This window comes from Candoia aspera, chromosome 4 (genome assembly GCF_035149785.1).
Source record: "Candoia aspera isolate rCanAsp1 chromosome 4, rCanAsp1.hap2, whole genome shotgun sequence".
In the NCBI taxonomy this organism is placed as follows: Eukaryota; Metazoa; Chordata; class Lepidosauria; order Squamata; family Boidae; genus Candoia; species Candoia aspera.
Genome location: NC_086156.1, coordinates 95,157,164 through 95,177,696, shown reverse-complemented (window position 1 = coordinate 95,177,696; position 20,533 = coordinate 95,157,164). Strand labels below are relative to the sequence as shown.

The following is a 20,533-nucleotide window of genomic DNA, read 5'->3' as shown; positions in this document are numbered from 1 at the left end:
GTGTTTCTCACTGTAGTATAGCAAAGCATAAGGATATTCCTTGTTGGTTTTTGATTTTCTCCAGCAAAGCATCTGCTGGCTCAGACCAGGAGAAATTTTGTAAAGTTGTCTATCTATTGTTAGCATATTATGACAGTGGCCAAATGTGTGTGTATGTGTGTGGGTGTGGTAGAGAGAGAGAGAGTGAGAGAGATTTGGAGGATAAAATTATCATTCCAAAGCTAGCAATGGTTCACACTTGAAAGGGAAATGGTAGTTCTCAGAAGGTGCAGTAGAATCCCTTAAAAAGAGACATTTTGTTTAAGGAGTGGTTGACAGGTATCTTGAAAATATTTTTTTCCTTCCAAAGTCTTATCACAGTTGAGCCCTAAAATCAAATACGCAAGAAAACGAAGTCAAAACATTAGAGTTTATTTTAAAACATTTTTTACCATGTTTCAGGTTTTGGACACTCACTGTTTCAATTCAGTAACAATTCAAACTACTTCTAGTCAGTTTGCAGAATGCTCTGTATATTTTATCTTTCCTATCTGTGCTCAGAACACATAAAGGATGGATTTTTCAAAATTTGTTTCTCACATTTTAGATCTCATATAACACCTATATTTGCCCCTATATTGAAAATACTCCTAAGAATTTCTGATTCCTCAAAGTCAATGTGGGAAACACTACAGATTTAAAAGAAGGGATGCTAAAAGAGATTTTTTATAAAAATAGGGTTGGGTTGCATTTTATAATGTTTTTCTCATTATGAGTTGTTTTCTATTGTTCAGGTCTGGCCTAAGAATAATTATGTAACATTTGGGGAAATATATGCAGCCCAGCAACCCAGCACTAGAAGCCAAAATGGAGAAAACCTCCACAGCTACCATGTATTTCCCTTTGGTGCTCAGGTAGGAGGGAACAAAGGAGAGCCACACACTGCAGAAGATCAGCATGCTGAATGTGAGACATTTGGCCTCGTTGAAACTGCTGGGAAGCTTCCTGGAGAAAAAAGCTACGGTGAAACTGGCAGCTGCCAGAAAGCCCATGTAGCCCAGGACACAGTAGAACATGGTAGCTGAGCCTTCATTGCACTGCAGGATGATTTCCTCAATTTCTGAATGGGTGTCAAGGTCAGGGAAAGGTGGAAATGTGAACGACCAGAGTGTGCAGATTCCTGTTTGAATCAAGGAACAAGAAAGAACAATGGAAATGGCCAGTCCTCTTCCCAGCCATTTCCTCATCCTGGATCCTGGCTTGGTGACGATGAAAGCCAGAACCACAGTGATGGTTTTTGCCAACACAGAAGATACAGCCACTGAGAAGACGACACCAAAGCTAATTTGTCGGAGGAGACATATTATATTTCCAGGTGCAACGAGGAACTGTAGTGAGCAAAGGAAGCAGAGGATGAGGGAGATGAGTAGAACATAGGTGAGATTTCGGTTATTGGCCTTGACGATAGGAGTATTGTGATACTTCAAAAATATTGCCAGCACCACAAGTGTGCAGAAAGAAAGGAAAAGTGCCAAAATAACTAGACTTATTCCCATTGATTCTTCATAGGACAAGAAGGATATTTTTTTGGGAATACATGAATCTTGATCTTTGCTCGGATATTGACCTTCTGGACAGTTGGAGCAGTCACCCATGTCTGGAAGTTAAATACATACTGTATATTTTATGGTTATTTTATTACTGTTCCTGTTCCATAGCTATTTGGTATACCGTTTCATGGAAGCAAGATTGATACTGAGACATTCTACCACAGAATATTCTAGACAGGGATTGTATTACTATCAGGTTATGTATGCTTAAACTTTCATTTTTTAAAGTTTCTTTAGGATAAAATAGAATGATGGTTCATATCCACAAATATAAACCTAGTTTAATAAAGGGAACACAATTCATTTCCCCCCCTAACATTATCCATATCCTTCCATCTCTGAGTAGTAGTAGTAGTAGTAATGTCTGAAGAGATCTGAAATATCTCTGAAATATCACTGTTAAAGACAGTGGAAGGTAATCCCAGAAATGAAAGCTTTAATTACATTTTTATGAACTCTGTTAATTACTTGACTTTTTTGTAAACCATATCAATATTTGTATAATGGAATGTGATACATAAACAGTGATATATATTAGTTAACAAATAAATTTGCCCTAGAGTGATGTCTTCTTTTTAGTGTCATGTTGATCTGGCATGGATGATGTTCTCATGAGGAGGAAAGAGTGGAGCAATTCAGGCTCCACATTTCATGTGATTTCAGCTGTTTAAGACCGTTATGTTTTGGTCTGAAGGGTAAGGGGTTCCCTCTTTGTGGAGAGGACAAATCTGTCAACAAACAAAAGACTGTAAATCAGCATCCATACTGATGTGTTCATAGGTCTGCTTGGTGACGCCTGCAGAATTATAAGTCAACTAGGTTCACCTTCTGGCCTGACATATTTTTTTGTAATGGAGTGTGATACTGAAAATGTGATATACATTAGTTAACAAATAGATTTACCTAGGATGATATGTTCTATTTAGTGTCATGTAGATCTGGCACAGATGATGTTCTCATGAGGAAAAAAGAGCAGAGTAATGCAACCTCCCCATTTCCTGTGATTTTAACAGTTTTAAACCCTTAGGTTTTTGTTGGAATGATAAGGGGTTCCTTCTCTCTGTAGAGGGGAACTTCTGAACAAACAAAAGACTATAACTCAGCATACTGACGTGTTCACAGGTCTGCTTGGTAACTCCTGCAGAATCATAAGTCAACTAGGTTCATGATGCCTCTTACCCTTCTGGCTTGACATTTTCTCTTTGGGACATGGAAGGCAATCATAGCAGCAAAATGGCTTCCCCTCCTGCTTTCTCCTGAAATAACCAGGGAGGCAGCTCTCGGTACACACCGAAACAGGCATGGTCTGCCCAAAAGACCAAAAAAAAAAAAATGAAAGAGAAAAGAGAGAAAAGAGAAAAGAGAAAAGAAAGAAGGAAAGAAGGAAAGAAGGAAAGAACGAAAGAAAGAAAGAGCATTCAGTCAGGGATTTGGAAAAAGTTTTATCAAAATTGCTCTCTCTACAATTCCCTACTTAAAATTTAATGGACTTCAAGCAGAAGCTTGAATGTTGGATGACAATGATGGCAAACAATCAGCAATCTTATAAATGATTAATACATTTCAGGAAAAGCTTTTGTGAACTGAAGCTAATTTCATCAGGTGCCTTTTACTACAATGTGTTGGTTGGAAAAGGTGCTACCAGATTCCTTTTGTGGACATGCAGCAGCATTCTCCTCCAAATTCATTCTGCCCAACTCTGCACTTCCTTCATCAGAAGACATAGTTGAGTTTTGGGGAGAGGCTGGCTGCACACCATGGGGAGCAAAGAGCTGTTTCTTCAGCCTACTAGGCATACTATCGCCTCCAGATACAAAGAAGCACTACAGGAGAGCTCAGTTATACAATTATTTTGTGTAATGTATTGGATATTTCTGCTTTTCATAAATTCTTGAATCCTTACACTGCTAATAACTCTTTTCAGTTGTAGATAGATTCATCTCAATTGAAAGAAGTCTTTAATATTTTTTCTATTAAAAGGAATATAGCTATCATTTGGGTATTATGCATATTTGAACATTAGCATACAAATATTGAAATATTTTTAGAGGGCATAGTTAATTGGATATTATCCCAGTTATTCAAGCAAAATCACCTACATTCAGAACCTACTTGGTTGAAAGTGCTGTGCCAGGTGATGGCTTCCTCGTGAATGGTGAGCTTTTTCTCTTCAGAAGCCCAGGGATCCAGCTTTCCAACTTTCACGCGTTGGAAGGACTGGTTTGGGAATGTGACCCAGTTCTCAATATCCAGTCCTGTAACCAGTTCTCCATTTTGACCAAATGAAATTTCATCCCCAGCATTGTTGTTAAATGAGGCTCTTTTCAAAAAGAAGTGAAGCTGAATATGCAAGTATTTGTAGAGACCAGTTAGCCTACAGAATTATGTTGTACTATAATCACATTAAGGGAAGGGAATATGGTGGGATTAAATGGCTGATATTTTCTCCTCAGACTGGACTAATCCTTATAAAGTGATTGAATCATATGGATTTGCATGTGTGGGAAGATTGTGAAGGGAAGTCGAAGGAGACAAGAGTTCCTCTACAATATGTGTGTATGTATGTATGTATTAAAAAAGATCCATTGCAATGAAAAGTTCCTGAAATGGACTAAAACAAGCAATACCTTTGCTGGCAAAGAGAAGAGTAAAGCTGAAAGTAAATATTAACTCACTAGAACAAGGCATATTTCTCTAGCTGTGCCCTATCCTCAGTGCAAAATCCTTTGCCTTTGATTGTTATTTAAGGAATCCCACTGCATTGGAAAGAGTGGGATGAAACCCAGACAACTTCATCTGAAAGCAATTATTTGAATGATCAAAAGGCCTGTCCTTCAATTACAGCAAATTTTGAAAATCCAAACACAAATGGATTTCATGTTCTTCAGCTTTATTCCATTCCTCAGATAATGTCTTCCAGGTGTAATAATGTCGTATTGGTTCCTTCTTGGCAATGTAGCATGTACCAGTCTATCATTGCATTAATCCATGTGCAATGTACAATTTCCCATGGTAAAATTGCAAAAAAAATGTTTCCCGTTCCTTTACCCAGGTCACAAGAGAATATTGTTGATTCCCTGTTTGCTGAAAGTAGTTTTTGTACATTTACTAAGAAAATTGCCTAGTGTTTATTGAACAAAACTTCATATTTCTTTAATAAGATTGTTTGTAGCTCCTGAGTCTGTCTGTCTATCAGTCTGTCTATCTCCCATCTTTCAAATTAGAAAGTGTATTTGAAGTTCTTTCTCTCATCTGTCCTCTGCATTTTATTTGCTTGCATTATATTTTCTAACTTTCTTTCACTGTATGGAGACATGCTAATTTCTTAGGACAATAAGCTAGCATCTGACACAGGCCATTATAATGGATGTACCACCTTTCCCTGTACAGGGTGATACAAACTGAATCTGGAGAGAGTTTTCATTCCTCTCTCTGATAAGACAAATATTTTAGGTGGTTTATTATAAAGTTAATGATCTGTTCCTTCTCTCATTACCAATGAATTCATTATAGTCTCATAACTTTTTGGTAGTGAGTGTAGAAGCAGGGCAATACATATTTCTGTTTATATTCTAATTTCTTCCCTTCCAAGGTACCCTCTAATTTCTTGTATTTCATTCATATGCTTCTCATATTCAGTTCTTCTCTTAGTCTCTTATTTCATTGTGGCCTAAAAGTTAAGCTTTTGAAAGTGAGGTTCTTTTTTATAAACAGTGAGTTTTCCAAATATCCTTGCCTTTACTTAAATCTCAAAGATGAGCAAAGATAGAATCATGCACTCCCAGGGAGACCATTCCTACTCCTCTGACATCCAGTCTTCCCTGACCTCCCTCCCTCCCTCCCTCCCTCCCTCCCTCTCTTCTCTTTCTTTCTTTCTTTTTCTTTCTTTCTTTCTTTCTTTCTTTCTTTCTTTCTTTCTTTCTTTCTTTCTTTCTTTCTCAATTTATTAAAAATAAAATCTAACCTGAGGAAGCAGCTCTTCAAAATTTTAACAGAAATATGGTTTGTTGTATGAATTACATGGATGTGTGTGTATGTGTGTGTAAAAGGAACGGAGAACAAGGAAAAACATAGATCTCAACTAACTACATCTTATAAGGAAGATAATTAGAGAGCAAGTGAGATGGGATGACAAAATCTGGAAGAAAATACTTTGAGATTAACAATCCCACAAAAATGGGCAGAGTGAGAGATAAAGAAGAAAGAAATTCCTAACTTTATACCTCACTGCCTGTGAGGTACTGAAGGCTCAGTGCAATTAAAATCCCATTTCCAACAACTTTAACTATTCAGGAACTTACCTGCCATGGCTCTACCTCCAGAAGATTCAATTTCCTGTCACTGAACATTCTCTGGTGTGGTTGTGGCCTCAACTGCATGGTGTGTAAAGCATGGGCCACAGCATACACTGCGTTGTATATACTGTAACTATGACTGGTCATGCTCATTTCAAAAAAAGCCCCAGGGAGGCTCTCCAGTTTCTCTTTCCCAGTGCAGACATTCTCTGTTTCCTCATTCACAGGTGGATTTGGAAATACACAGCCAAAGGCCTGCTCCCACACATCTTTAATGAAGCCATCTTGATGAAAGAATGAGAAATGGTTTCTTGTCTGAAGAAAATGCTGGAATCCTTCAACTTCATTTGAAAAAGTTTCAAAGGCCAGAGCACCATGAAGAACTTGGATATCCCAGTTCTTCTGATAAAAGAATGATGCAAGTCCCATTCTGGAAGCCACGATCCACACCTTACCTTTTGGCTTTGTAGAAACTGTTTCTATTTCAGGTAGATATAACAGCAATCTCAAATAGAAAACATGATTATCATTGCTTATCACAGCATTGGCTTTAGTGTTACTAAAAAGATGAAATGTTTTCACAAGAGATTTCAGGTCATCAGAAATTGTATTAATATAAAATGGCTTGAGTTGTTCTAAAAAGGCAATACAGATACCATGGAGAGAAAACATTGGAAAGTTGAGTTGATAATATTCTGCTGCACCATCTCCTTTCACAAGTATGCCAACCCAGGTCCACCTGAAGTGCAAAAGTAGTTGAATAATCCCTCTGAAATGGAAGTCTTCCCCAGGATCCATGTGGTAATAGAAGGGGATTTCAGTTTTACCATTCATGCTTGGAGGAGAGCCAAATAGCAACTATAGCAAAAAAAAAAAATGGATAAGAACATAAAAGGGATAGAAAAAAAAAGTGAGATAAGGAAATGTAAATCCTCTGAAATATAAAGTTTTGAAATATTTTAGTACTTTCTCACATAATTTCTGGGCACAAGACAAAATATGGTTGCACTAGATGAGCCTTGAGTTCCCTTCCAAATACTCAGTACTATGATTAAATTAGTTGTCAACCTTTTACCACTTAAACTGGAGATTTATTCTCTTCCGTCTACATGGAAAATGATACATCTGAAAGTAATTTATAATTAGATAATCTTATAGGACAGTATATAATTTGTAAGCTCTTTGTGGGAGAGAATGTAAATATACAGTCTACGTCTTCTCAATTTATTTACAATTTAGTGGGCACTGCTCAGCATTTTCCATAGTGAATCCCTCAGTCTTTAATGTCTTCTATGAGGACAGGATATCAAACAACAAAGTGCTGTGTTGGTACAGTATGGGCATCATTAACTTGCTTTCATAAATTCCCTGACATTTATGATGGAGCTTTGCGTGTTGTATATTTAATTTGTTTCTTGCTTACAAACTTAGAGTCCTTACAATCCCAAAGGACTCTGGGCAGCATACAGCATAGAAGAACAAATAAAATATAATAATAAACAACCTAATGAATTAAAACAAAACAAAAAGCAAAAAACAAAAGAACTACAAAACAAACTCAATTTCATGAGATTACATACAGAAATGGATATATTGCCAAACTACCCTGTATAAATTATGATAAATTTTAAATATTAAACTTTTCTAACTACCTTCTTATAACACTGAAAAATCTTAATATTCTTTTCCACTGTTTCAGGGTTCAGTAAACTGATCTTTCTGATATCTTTCCTAGTTTAGTATGCTGAATTGCCCAGCTGTTACCCTGTACCTCAAGAGACAGTTTTGTCTGTTCCTGCCACCAAATAATTTTCTTTATCTGATCTTCTCAGGTTTGGACTGGATATTGGGCAAAAATGTCCAACATCTAGGAGGGCTTCCTGGAGTTAAAATGCCATTGTTCTGCTCCAAATAAAGAGCAAGGGGACTTCTGATTCTTCCCAGAGAGCATCTCTATAGTGACAGTTACTTTTACAGAGTGATCAAATATATTTCTAGGCCTAAGAATATATTTTCCTTCCATTAAATATATATTATTTTCCAAAATTTAGGACGTGAATTAGTTTCTGCAGTGTATCCTTTCCTCATTCATACCTTATAATCAACTTCTCTTTGAATGATACGTGTACACTTCAAGAAATATCACCATGATGAACAGAGCAAGTCACTCTCACTCAGCCCTAGAAAGGAGGCAATGGCAAACCACTTCTGAAATCTTGCCAATAAAACTGCAGGGACTTGTCCAGGCAGTTGCTGAGGATCGGACACAATTAAAAGGCCAATAAATGAATGAATGAATGAATGAATGAATAAATAAATAAATAACTCTTTCCTTAAATAAATTTCATAGAGAAATGTAAATGAAATTAAATACATCTTAAGGTCTTGCAATACAGAACAAAGTGTGGATAACTTATCACTAATGCATCTTACCTGTGGAACTTTGTAAGTGCCTAAAATATCTGCCATATCAAAAGAAATTGCAGGAGCCCCAACAACCGATATGAGTTTGTTCAGGAGGCCACACTTGTAGTTGGGAATGAATCTGTTCTGACTGGAGAAAAGTTCCATTGTGGCATGATATGTCTGTTCCCCACCATAGCTATCATAGATTCTGAAGCCCAAGGTGATGTTAGGTAAGAGCTGGAGATCTTCATTGATCTTCTTCACAGCAAATATCATGGCCAAAATATGCTGGTAATATTTAATTAGGACTCTGTAATGGGAATTACATGCTGTATCAAAAGGAATTCTGCACCTAAAAATGGCAGTGAAACTAAGCTCTATAAAATTCTTGTGTCAGAAAGCTGTAGTCACTGTTTCACATTAACAGATTTATTGACTACCATTCAGTTTAAATATTGTGCAATGAGTTTTTAGTGGAATAATCACTGGCTTTTCTTTAGTGTGTTTGCCATTTTTCAGCTCTTTTGTATAAATGACACTGAACAGAATGATGGGCATGCAGGTAAAGCAGACATTGAAGTAGAGCTCTGTGGAAAAGTCACTTTTTGTTTGGCTAAAAAACTTTTAAGGGAGCATAAAAAATGATAGATATTTTGAATTTAAAGTAGTCTGGTTTACCTTTTCCTCCAAGACTGCATATATCTTGTAAAAGCCCCGGAAACTGACTTTTTTTTTCAAGTCAGTCTTGACTCCTGGCAATTGCCAATGCAACTCCCAGCAGTTTTTCGTGGCAAGATTTTTTGGAAGTGGTTTGCCATTGCCTCCTTCCAGGGCTAATAGAGAGTGACTGACCCAAGGTCACCCAGCTGGCTGTGTCCCTAAGAGAAGACTAGAACTCTCGGTCTCCCCATTTCTAGCCTGTTGGCTTATCCATTTACCAAGCTGGCTCTCAATAGTGACATTTACATCTATGCAATAATCAGTTAGTAATTGTTTGTTGTGGTACAAAATGCCTCAGTAAAACTATAAATAATTACTAAGTATGGCATAAATTGTCGCTCTTTATATTAGCTTAGTAAGTAATTTGAAAACCTCAGAATATTAAAAATACCTCTTATTTTAACTAACATTCAGAGGTTTGCTCCCTTAAATAACCAGGGTAAAAATATGGTTGTGTAATATGGACTTCACAGATATTTATGCTCCAGAAACACAAAAGAGGATACGGATTTAAAAGGACATATTTTCAGGGAAACTTTCATAAAAGCATGGAATTGTATATGAAAAATATTAAGCCCAACAATTTCACCATTGACCTCTCCTTCCAATTCTTTCCATATTAGAGACAATTACAGTAAGAAAAAATGGAATAACATATATAGACATGCTCAACTCAAACTCAGTGAACAGATTAAAGAGACAACAAAAATTGTTCATTGAAAGCCAGAATATACCATGGCTGATGGACTTAAACATTGCTGGATGATAAAATCTAATCTTAAGAATGAGGAGGGGACACTAAGAAAAATGACAGAATTTGATATACTTATACAAAACCAGTATCATCTGTAAGGGACAGACAGAAACGTATATGCAGACATAGAGAAAACAAATAAAAAACTCTAAGATAAAATGGATGCAAAGTTTTAAACAAACAGCCACAACACAACAATGGGAAGAATTATGGACCAAATCCATATAATTCACTCCAAGTCACAATCAAAAAGAAAACTGGTACAAAATATTTTACAGATGGTACCCAACACTGCCAATAATCTCCAAGACAGATAAATCATATAGTAATAAATATTGGAAATGCCATGAAAGAGAAGGAACATTTTACTACATGTGGTGGACATGTAAAAACACACACACACACACACAATACTACTAGAAAATTATGCATAGTAGAATGCAGACAATATTGGAAATTAAATTCTAAATGAAATGACATTTTTTTTTACTAGGTATAATCCCAGAATATATCAACAAGAAATTTCATAATTTTTGAGATACATGCTCACAGCAGCAAAAATAAAATTTGCACGATATTGGAGGAAAGATACAATTCCAGTGAATTCTGATTGGCAAATTACTCTTGGAGAATATGCAGCAATTGGAATATTAAAAGCATTTATTCATAAGAGAAGCTTAAGTAAATTCAAGCAAGAATGGTCCCCATATATAAAATATATTATGAAGCATGCTCCCGTTGCAAGTCCCAGCTCCTGCCCACCTAGCAGTTCAAAAACATGCCAATGTGAGTAGAATAGGTACCGCTTTGGCAGGCAGGTAACGGCGTTCCGTGTAGTCATGCCGGCCACATGACCATGGAAGTGTCTACGGACAAATGCCGGCTCTTCGGCTTTGAAACGGAGATGAGCACCGCCCCCTAGAGTCGGACACGACTGGACTTAATGTCAAGGGAAACCTTTACCTTTACTATGGCAAACATATGAACGCTTACTATATAGTTTTTAAGGTCACCTAAATGCTTATAAACCCCATAAGTTGGTAGAGGCCAAGAAGTAGTAAGCGAGAAATCAAATAGCTTTTTAAAACGTTTTTTCCTTGATTTTAATATGCATAAACAACAATAAGTAAAAATGCAATACAGACCTTAGTATTAACTATTAAGCTGAAGATAGAAACCTTTATTATGTAAGAAATAATTTGATGTAGGTTATGATTATCCATCAATACCACATTCAGCTTTAGATGTAAAATTTAAGCAACCTTATACTTATCAACATTAACATTTTAGAAATCATAGTTAATATTGAGATAAACTTTCTTTTTTCTTTATTTTTAAAGTTTTAAGTTATGTAAACATCAGAGTGTTAATAATCTCCAGTGAACACTATGTAAATACCACTGTACTCAAATTATATAATGTTCTACTTGTGTTTCATAAAAATACAACAATATAAAAAGGGAAAAAAAATATTGTATTTATTTAATATTGTATTCCTTCGTAAACTTAGCTATAAGAACATGCAATGAAGAAATTCAGAGTGAAAGAGAGAGCAAGAGAACAGAATTAATAAAAAGCACAGTAAGAATATAACTAATTAAGGGACAGTGAGGATTTTTTTCCACTCCATTGAGCTTCAATACATCATAAAATTATTCTTGGAAGAAAATTGCAATTTACTTGTCCTGTTATTCGGTTAAATTATGCTGCATCTCCAAATGAATAGTGTTATTCTATTTAATTAAACACTATATGATTTTTTTGCAAAGTCAGTTTCAGGAACTGATGCTCTACTCCCAAGACCTGGGGAGTGTTGGGTATCTAGATATAGTCATAATGTGCTAAGCAAATGTACTGAACAATTAGTTTGATTTTTTTCCCTTGATTTAAGGAACACAGAATCTTTCTGTTGGTTTCCTTTAGAAAGTAGAAGGAAATAATATATGATTTGCAAAATATAATCTCATTTCGATTTTAACTGGGGAAACCTATATTTTGCATCACTCCAAATAATTATTATTCATACAATATATCCATTAAAGAATTTCATTTAGATCGATATAGATTATAGAAATAAAATAATGACTTACAGAGGTTCCCCAACAGCAGAATGTTTAGGAACATCCCCAAAGATTTCGATATCTGTAGGCATGACGATAAAAGAACTAATGCCACCAGCAATTAGGTCACCTGGTTGGAAATAATTGTGCACAATTGGGATAGGATCTCTGGTCCTACATTTTACTATTTGACTTTTACAAGCCATATGTGGCAATAGCAGTAGTGGAAGAATCATTCTCAACATGTCAAATATATATTCCAGCTGATAAAATTTTTCCCAATTCCATATAATGCTTAAGAGTCTCCCAGAATAGACTAGCTTGAACTGAATCTCCACCTGTTGCTCACCTTCTGTCTATGACCTTAGAATAAAAATCCGTCTGAGAGATCATTATGATCTCACCTGTCCCTAAAAGAACAATAAAAGAACAATAAAAAATGAAACCTTTAAACTGTTGATCAACACTCAGTACTCAAGCTTCTTAATAGGAATAGACTGGCAATCAGGGCCTGGAAAAGAGCAAAATTAATAATAGTCATTTTGATATTCATAAGCAGGAGAGAAAATTGCAACCTTCAAATTTCAATTTCTCTGTGGAATTAATGGTACACCAAGGGTAGGATGAGTCAATAGTTACAGTGTATACTTATTTTAATGGGGGCTTATCTGTTTGTTTCATTAGTGATGTTGTCTGCTACTCAATCCTAGAGTGAATGATCATCTTAACCCTAGATCTAATCCTCTGTTAATTCAAATAAACACTACCTAAAGAAAATTATTAACAGAACCCTAGGCTTCATTGAAAGCAGAAAAAATAAGTAAGTTATAAACCATAGTCTGCTGTACGTTTTCTAAAAGTTGAAGACACACACTGGCTTGAAGTCATAAAAAAACAAACAAAATCTGTTAACACAACCACACAAACATACCCTCCAAGCCAGCAGCAAGCAAAATGCTTCTTTAGCCACATGTCTAGACATGTTGAAATCATGCTTGTGAGCAAATGCTGAAGTTAGTCTCATGTCAACTAATAAAGGGGTGGGGGTAAGATGACCAAACATGACAGGGCAGAAGCCATATTTGATTTCAGCTGTTAAAGCCCACTGTGCTTTTGAAAAATAAAATGGCACTCTCAGAATCCAAGGAGGTGCTTAACAATTCTGCAAACTCTTTTACATCATTAGCAACTCCCATCAGCATGTGGTTCATCTCAAGGCTGTTACTGACAGAATGCAATAAAATCTGTTATTAGAGTTGAATAAAGGAAATAAAGAAATGATAAAGATGAGGGAAATTGTTACTTCTGAACAATTTTGTTTGGATGTCATAAGTGATGTTGTAATTTTAGTAAAGCTGATGAGGAACCAATGGAAATGGGGGCAATATCCTGTAATGTTTACTAGACAGCCTGTGAAATGGTGAAAGTTTCCCTTTTGACCTCAGCAAAGGACACCAGGCAGGTAAATCATTAGTTTTATTTCCTGTTATCTAAAAGCTGGTAGAGCAATCAGTACTCTAAAAATGTATATTATACACACAAATATAAATTGTTTGTATATTTCTCAGTCTTCGAATTAATGCCACCTTGACAATAAACAGTTCAAAGGAGGCTGTGTTTATAGTACTGTGGTAACTGCCGCTATTACAATGTTCTGAAGATTTTTCTGATTTAGAATATGGCTGCAATTCCATTCTATTAGAGAGGCCACTCTATTTGCATTGTGATTTAGAGTGCTATCAAATGAAGACTGCCCTGCTTGTGACTGTGGGTATGATTAGGGGGATATGGACTGGCCAGAAATGGCCACATACTGTAAAATATTCTCCAAGAATAGACTAGCTTGAACTGAATCTCCACCTGTTGCTCACATTCTGTTTTCGACCATAGAATAAAAATCATTCTGAGAGATCATTATGTTAATGATCTCACCTCTCCCTAATCTTTAAGAATAAAAAATGAAACATTTAAATTGTCCATCAACACTCAGTACTCAAGCTTCTTAGCAGGAATAGACTGTAAATCGGGGCCTGGAAAAGATCTTGGGGATGGGGGGAAATCTCATCAGGGCATCCAGATTGAAGGGGAGGCTTGAAAAGGGCTGTCGACAAACCTACCTGGATGAAATATTCATTATCAAAGAACTGGGGACAAGGGGAAAAACAATGGTATGTAGATTAAAAGAGTATACAAATGACTTTGCATAGGAGTCTTTTTATCTCGAGAGCTCCAGAAGATCCCTGCTAACAACTCATATACAGAATTGGGGGGAAAAAAGGAAGGGAATATCAGACATGTTCTAGTCAAATGGGTCAGAGAAGTTAAATAACTGGGTAAAGGAATCTAAAGTCAAACACATTTGATATGGTAGGGTTTTACATCCACTTACTCAGCAACATGTCAGTAGCAGCTTTTCCGCAAAACCAAAGTTACAGCTTCAGTTGGCTATTTAGAAATTGCCTAGAAGAGAAAGAGGTGGATGTTTTCTTTGAGAAGCAGGACTATATCAGCATCCAAAAGCTGCTGGAAAACATGAACAGCCCTAAATTGGGCACCAAGGATGCCCTAAAGCGACCCTGCAGTATGATCTGGTGGTTTGAAAAATTAATCCTAAAGGGGATGAACCGCATACCATTCTAGTTAGTGAAGAACTTGCACATAAATTAGGCCTGTTCCCCAGATTTCATGCCAAAAAATTCCCCTTTGCAGCAGACATTACCAGAGGTATCAACATCTTTTGTCTATGCAGCCATTATAGAGCACCAGATAGTGGGGGACTTTTGTGTGGAATTACTGGCTGTGTGTCTGTGTGAAGGCAAGGTAATCTTTTCATCATGGTGACTTATGACTCACCCCACTACATCTCAGTCAGCAAACAGTATATCAATATCATTGCTATAGAAATCAAAAGTGACCAAAACAAAAACATTGATATTTATCAAGGGAAGATAGTAGTTAAGTTTCATTTCAGGCCTCAGAAAAAGGAAGGGTAGTTGTGTTTAAGGAGCATGGGAGTCCTCCAGACTCCATGGCTTTCTTTGGGTGCAAAGCTTGTAGTGGTCTTGCTGGCTTCTGAGAAACCCCTGTCATGTACATATGTGATACAATAGAAATATTTTTACTTGAAACATTTTATGTATGTTCTTACTCAAGGATGGTTATCTAAGGTCTTTGATCAAAAACCACTCTCTTACAGTATACTAACTTTCAATAATTAAGAATAATCCAGCTCCATAAAACCATACATATCATAATTAACTGATTGATGGAATTTATATAGTCACCCAAAAGTTTGAAAATTGAAAAAATGCTTATATATTTGGCAGTTATCTTGTTGAATATGAACTGTATGTTGTTTCAGAATAATTTTGTCCAAATCTGTAAATAAGTAAAAAAAAAAAAAAAGATTTATCAAGGTGGGATAAGTTACAATTATCATTATTGGGATGGATTTTTGTGATTAAGATGAAAGTATTACCTAGGATGTTGTCTTTTTTCAGACAATAACAGTTTTGATAACGGAAATACCTTTTAAACAATGGCAAAAGGACATGTCTAAGTTTATTCAGCAAGGGAAGAAATGAAGAATAAAGTATAAATTGTATAAATACTTAGGGTTTGGAATAAATGTAAAAAAAGAATGTCTCCAAATGTACCTTTGTGGTTATCACAACAGGAAGCCTTTTTTAGAAGAGAGATGATTGGGAAACCGACTTTGTTGAGATATACAAAGTTGCTAACTTTTGTGGAAAGAGAACCCAAACTTTAAACAAGGGAACAATTGCACAACTGAAGAAATGTATCTACAACATGCCTTCTCTGCAACATCTAATGGGTGGGGTTGATATTTTAATATCAATTAAATATACAATGCAAAATATACAATATACAAATATATACAAATATATACAAATATATACAAATATATACAAATATATACATATACATACATACATACATACATACATACATACATATATATATATATATAAGCAAGCTTGCTGTATTTTTGCAAGAACATTTAGAAGCTTCTCCCCTGCTGTTATTAAAGATAAAACAACCAGGAAATATCAGATCAATTTAATATCTAAAGTAACTTTTAAAATTAATTAGCTATGGAGAGTAATAAGCAAGGGTTGTACTTAATTTTTCGAAATGTCAACATTATCTTTCTCTAATGCCAAATAGTCAGCCATTGATGCTTTTAGATTCAGTAAATAATGAAATCCATAAAAATGAAAGTGTCCATTTTTCCACATTCTATATGATGCTATGATGGGAATTGGAAGATAAAGGATTGTGTTATGGATAGATTTCTTCTGAAATCAGAAGGATCCTTACAATCAGGTTATTAAATTATACAGGGATGTGTGGGGTGATTAGGAGGGGAAGAAGAGGAGGCAAAAATAGATTGACAGGAGATTCAGTCAGATTGGGAGCCCATAGGAGAACATAGATTTTGGAAAATGCTGCAGATGTTGTCTCGGCAAGTGGTTACTCTGGTCTTCTGACTGAGAGACTGAAAAATAGAGAGATTGTGAATGGACGCATCTGGGTTTTTTCCCCCCTTCTCTTCTTCCTCTCTCTCTCTCACTGAATGTCTCTCCCATCTGCCTTTAAACAGCAAGAGCCATTTGGCTGGGCTTCACCCAGTTGATTTCTGAGTCTTTTTGCTAAATTCTAGAACAGCTTCTAGATGTTATACACAATCTGTGCCACACACACAAAAACTTCCTGTGTCTGCATACCTTCTCCTTCTCAGGCCTTACTCTCTGCACAAACTACTTCAAACAGTCCCTTATCTTTTAAGACCACTTTTCAGTACATTTTATTGGCTCTCATTCTCTTTTCTGACTGTCTTTCCTACTGTGCAGAGGAGACATACAATTTGGATTCAGCCTGCTCAGTTTCTCTGCCATGGTCTTTTGAGGAATATGGGCAAGACCTCATTTCTCATGCATGCACTAGAGTCTCAGAAATTTCTGGTAGGGAGTTTAGAAGCAGAAGAAAAAAAAATATTTATGTTTATATACTTCTATCCTGCACTGCAAGACACTTTCTCATTTCTTTCATTTCATTCACAGGGTAAGTACTTTCACCTTCTGTTGGATTCTCATTTCCTAGCCTTCTAAACGGACATGTTTTTGAAAGCATAGTCCTTTCCTCATAGAGTGAGAAAGCAATTTCCAAATATGTGTGGACTGATCTAAATCTCAAAAGGAAAGAAAGAGATAAAGAAGAAACATGGAAGACATTTATAACTTTCCTTCCAAATCTCACTGTTCTTTGTGATAAGGAGGCTGTGAGATTCTGGAGACTCAGAGCAATTCAAATCCTATTTCCAACATATCTGATTATTCATAAAATTACCTGCAATGACTGGGGATCCTGAAGATTGAGTTTCCTGCCATTCAACTTTCCCTTGTGCTGTTGTTGGCCCAACTTCATGGCATGTAAAGCATGTGCCACAGCATACACCACATTGTATATACTGTAACTATCACTGGTCATCCTCATTTCAAAAAAGGCCCCAGGAAGGCTCTCCAGTTTCTCCTTCCCTGTATAGATGTCCTCTGTTTCCTCATTCCCAGATAGTTTTGGAAACACACAGCCAAATGCTTGCTCCCACACATCTTTGAGGAAACCATCCTCTTTTGATGAGAAATGGTTCCTTGTCTGGAGAAAATGCTGGAATCCTGCAACTTCATTTGAATAAGGTGCAAAGGTCAGAGCACCATGGAGAACTTGGATATCCCAGCTCTTCTGATAAAAGAATGATGCAAGATCCTTTTGTGAAGCTGCAATCCACACCTTACCTTTTGGCCTTACAGAAACAATTTTCATTTCAGGTAGATGTAACAACCATCTTAAATTTAAAAGATAGTTATCATTGATTATGACAGCATTGGCTTTGCTGTTAATAACAAGATGAAAGGTTTCTACAAGCCATTTCTACACACTAGAAAAATTGGTGATATATAATTCTCTCAATTGTTCCAAAAAAGCAATGCAGATGCCATGGAGAGAAAACATTGAAAAGATTAGGTGCTCAAATTCTCCTCCAAGTCCTTTCACAAGTACCCCAACCCAAGTCCACTTGAAGTGCAAAAGTAATTGACTAATCCCCTTGTAATTAAGTCCTTCACCTGGAGCCATGTGGTAGTAGAAAGGACTTTTATTTGTAGTAGAGCTTGTTGGGAACTATGGAAATAAATATTAGATAGGTAAATAGAAAAGACAGAGAGGGGAAAAAAATGACTGACAAAAGAAAATGAGGGAGTTGCCAGTCCCAGCTGTGGTTGGTAAGTGAGGAGTATCTGTAGGTGGAGAAAGCGCTACCTTTCCCACCCTGAAGGAAAAGCAGGATTTAAATCTAATACTAAAGTAAAATATAAATAAAAAGAAATGCAGAAACATTACATAGTGGTTTTTTTTTTGTATCACATTAGCCATTAGCCACATTGCCTGAGAAGTCTAGAGGAATCAAAAAATCCTGCCTAATAGGAAATATTTAATTATTATTAATGGTTAATCTTGAAAATCAATAATAGTCACACCAAATACTGAAACTGAAATTATTTTATTTTATGATATATTAAATACATTTTCTTAAATATGCTCCATAGAGAAATGTAGATGAACGTTCATTATACTTTAAGATCTTGCAATCCCCTACTTCTCAGAGGACAAAGCCAATCCATCTTACCTGTGGATCTTTGTAAGTGTCTAAAATCAAAAGCATTTCCAGGATCAATAGTCCTGACAACCGATACGTGTTTGTTCAGGATGCCACACTTGTAATGGGGAATGAATCTGTTCTGACTGGAGAAAACTTCCATTGTGGCATGATACATCTGTGCCCCAGCATAGCTATCGTAGATTCTGAAGCCCAAGGTGGTATTAAGTAAGAGCTGGAGGTCTTCATTGATCTTCTTCACAGCAAATATCATGGCCAAGATATGCTGATAATACTTAGTCAGGACTCTGCAAAGGGAAAGAGATGCTGCATCAAATGAAATTTGGCACCTGAAAAGGGCAGTGAAAATATACACCAAGAAAAAAATAACTCAAAAGCCAATAATCATTCTTTCATGTTAGCTGATTAATATATAAAGCTTCAGAAAAATTATTTAGAAGGTAATAGTCACTGTTTCGTGTTAAATGGTTTTTATATTATTACTCAATATAAATATTGTGCAAATATTTTTGAGGGGAATAATACAATTTTTTTTCACTTGTTTTAATCCCTTCGCTATTCTTAAGCGATTCTAATTATGTGAAACTGAAAATGCTACTGGGGAGGAACAGAGGATGAGCTCAACTAGCCCCAGACGTGATGACGCAGCTAGCTCAAAGCCGAAAGGACGGCTAGCGGCCGACGGTGCTGGTGGTGAATGGCGAATCCGATGTTCTAAGGATCAACACACCATCGGAACCTGGAATGTAAGATCTATGAGCCAGGGCAAATTGGATGTGGTTATTGGTGAGATGTCAAGATTAAAGATAGACATTCTGGGCGTCAGTGAACTGAAATGGACTGGAATGGGCCACTTCACATCAAATGACCACCAGATCTACTACTGCGGACAAGAGGACCACAGAAGAAATGGAGTAGCCTTCATAATTAATAGTAAAGTGGCTAAAGCAGTGCTTGGATACAACCCAAAAAATGATAGAATGATCTCAATTCGAATTCAGGGCAAGCCATCTAACATCACAGTGATCCAAATATACGCCCCAACCACAAATGCTGAAGAAGCTGAGGTAGAGCAGTTCTATGAGGATCTGCAGCACCTACTGGACAACATGCCTAAAAGAGATGTTATTTTCATCACAGGAGACTGGAATGCTAAGGTGGGCAGTCAAATGACACCTCGAATTACAGGTAAGTATGGCCTGGGAGAACAAAACGAAGCAGGACACAGGCTGATAGAATTTTGCCAAGACAATTCACTCTGCATAACAAACACTCTCTTCCAACAACCTAAGAGACGGCTTTATACATGGACTTCACCAGATGGACAACACCGAAATCAGATTGATTACATCCTTTGCAGCCAAAGGTGGCGGACATCTGTACTGTCGGTAAAAACAAGGCCTGGAGCTGACTGTAGTTCAGATCACGAACTTCTTCTTGCACAATTTAGGATCAGACTAAAGAGATTAGGGAAGACCCACAGATCAGCTAGATATGAGCTCACTAATATTCCTAAGGAATATGCAGTGGAGGTGAAGAATACATTTAAGGGACTGGACTTAGTAGATAGGGTCCCGGAAGAACTCTGGACAGAAGTTGGCAGCATTGTTCAGGAGGCGGCAACAAAATACATCCCAAAGAAAGAGAAAACCAAGAAGGCAAAATGGCTGTCTGCTGAGACACTAGAAGTAGCCCAAGAAAAAAGGAAAGCAAAAGGCAACAGTGATAGGGGGAGATATGCCCAATTAAATGCAAAATTCCAGAGGTTAGCCAGAAGAGATAAGGAATTATTTTTAAACAAGCAATGCACGGAAGTGGAAGAAGACAATAGAATAGGAAGGACAAGAGACCTCTTCCAGAAAATTAGAAACATTGGAGGTAAATTCCAGGCAAAAATGGGTATGATCAAAAACAAAGATGGCAAGGACCTAACAGAAGAAGAAGAGATCAAGAAAAGGTGGCAAGAATATACGGAAGACCTGTATAGGAAGGATAACAATATCGGGGATAGC

The 20,533-nt window shown here is 36.5% G+C and overlaps 1 protein-coding gene across 1 annotated transcript; it reads right to left on the bottom strand.

Annotated features, from left to right (window-relative positions):
- Window positions 1-731: 731 nt before the first annotated feature.
- On the bottom strand, window positions 732-18,774 carry LOC134496715 (vomeronasal type-2 receptor 26-like). The gene is made up of 7 exons (XM_063302424.1): window positions 18,531-18,774; window positions 12,174-12,234; window positions 8,318-8,600; window positions 5,891-6,742; window positions 3,702-3,929; window positions 2,769-2,895; window positions 732-1,636 (listed from the first exon to the last, which is right to left on the bottom strand). Exons 1-7 carry the CDS (start codon window positions 18,772-18,774, stop codon window positions 732-734), a joined length of 2,700 nt encoding a protein of 899 aa, XP_063158494.1.
- Window positions 18,775-20,533: the final 1,759 nt, after the last annotated feature.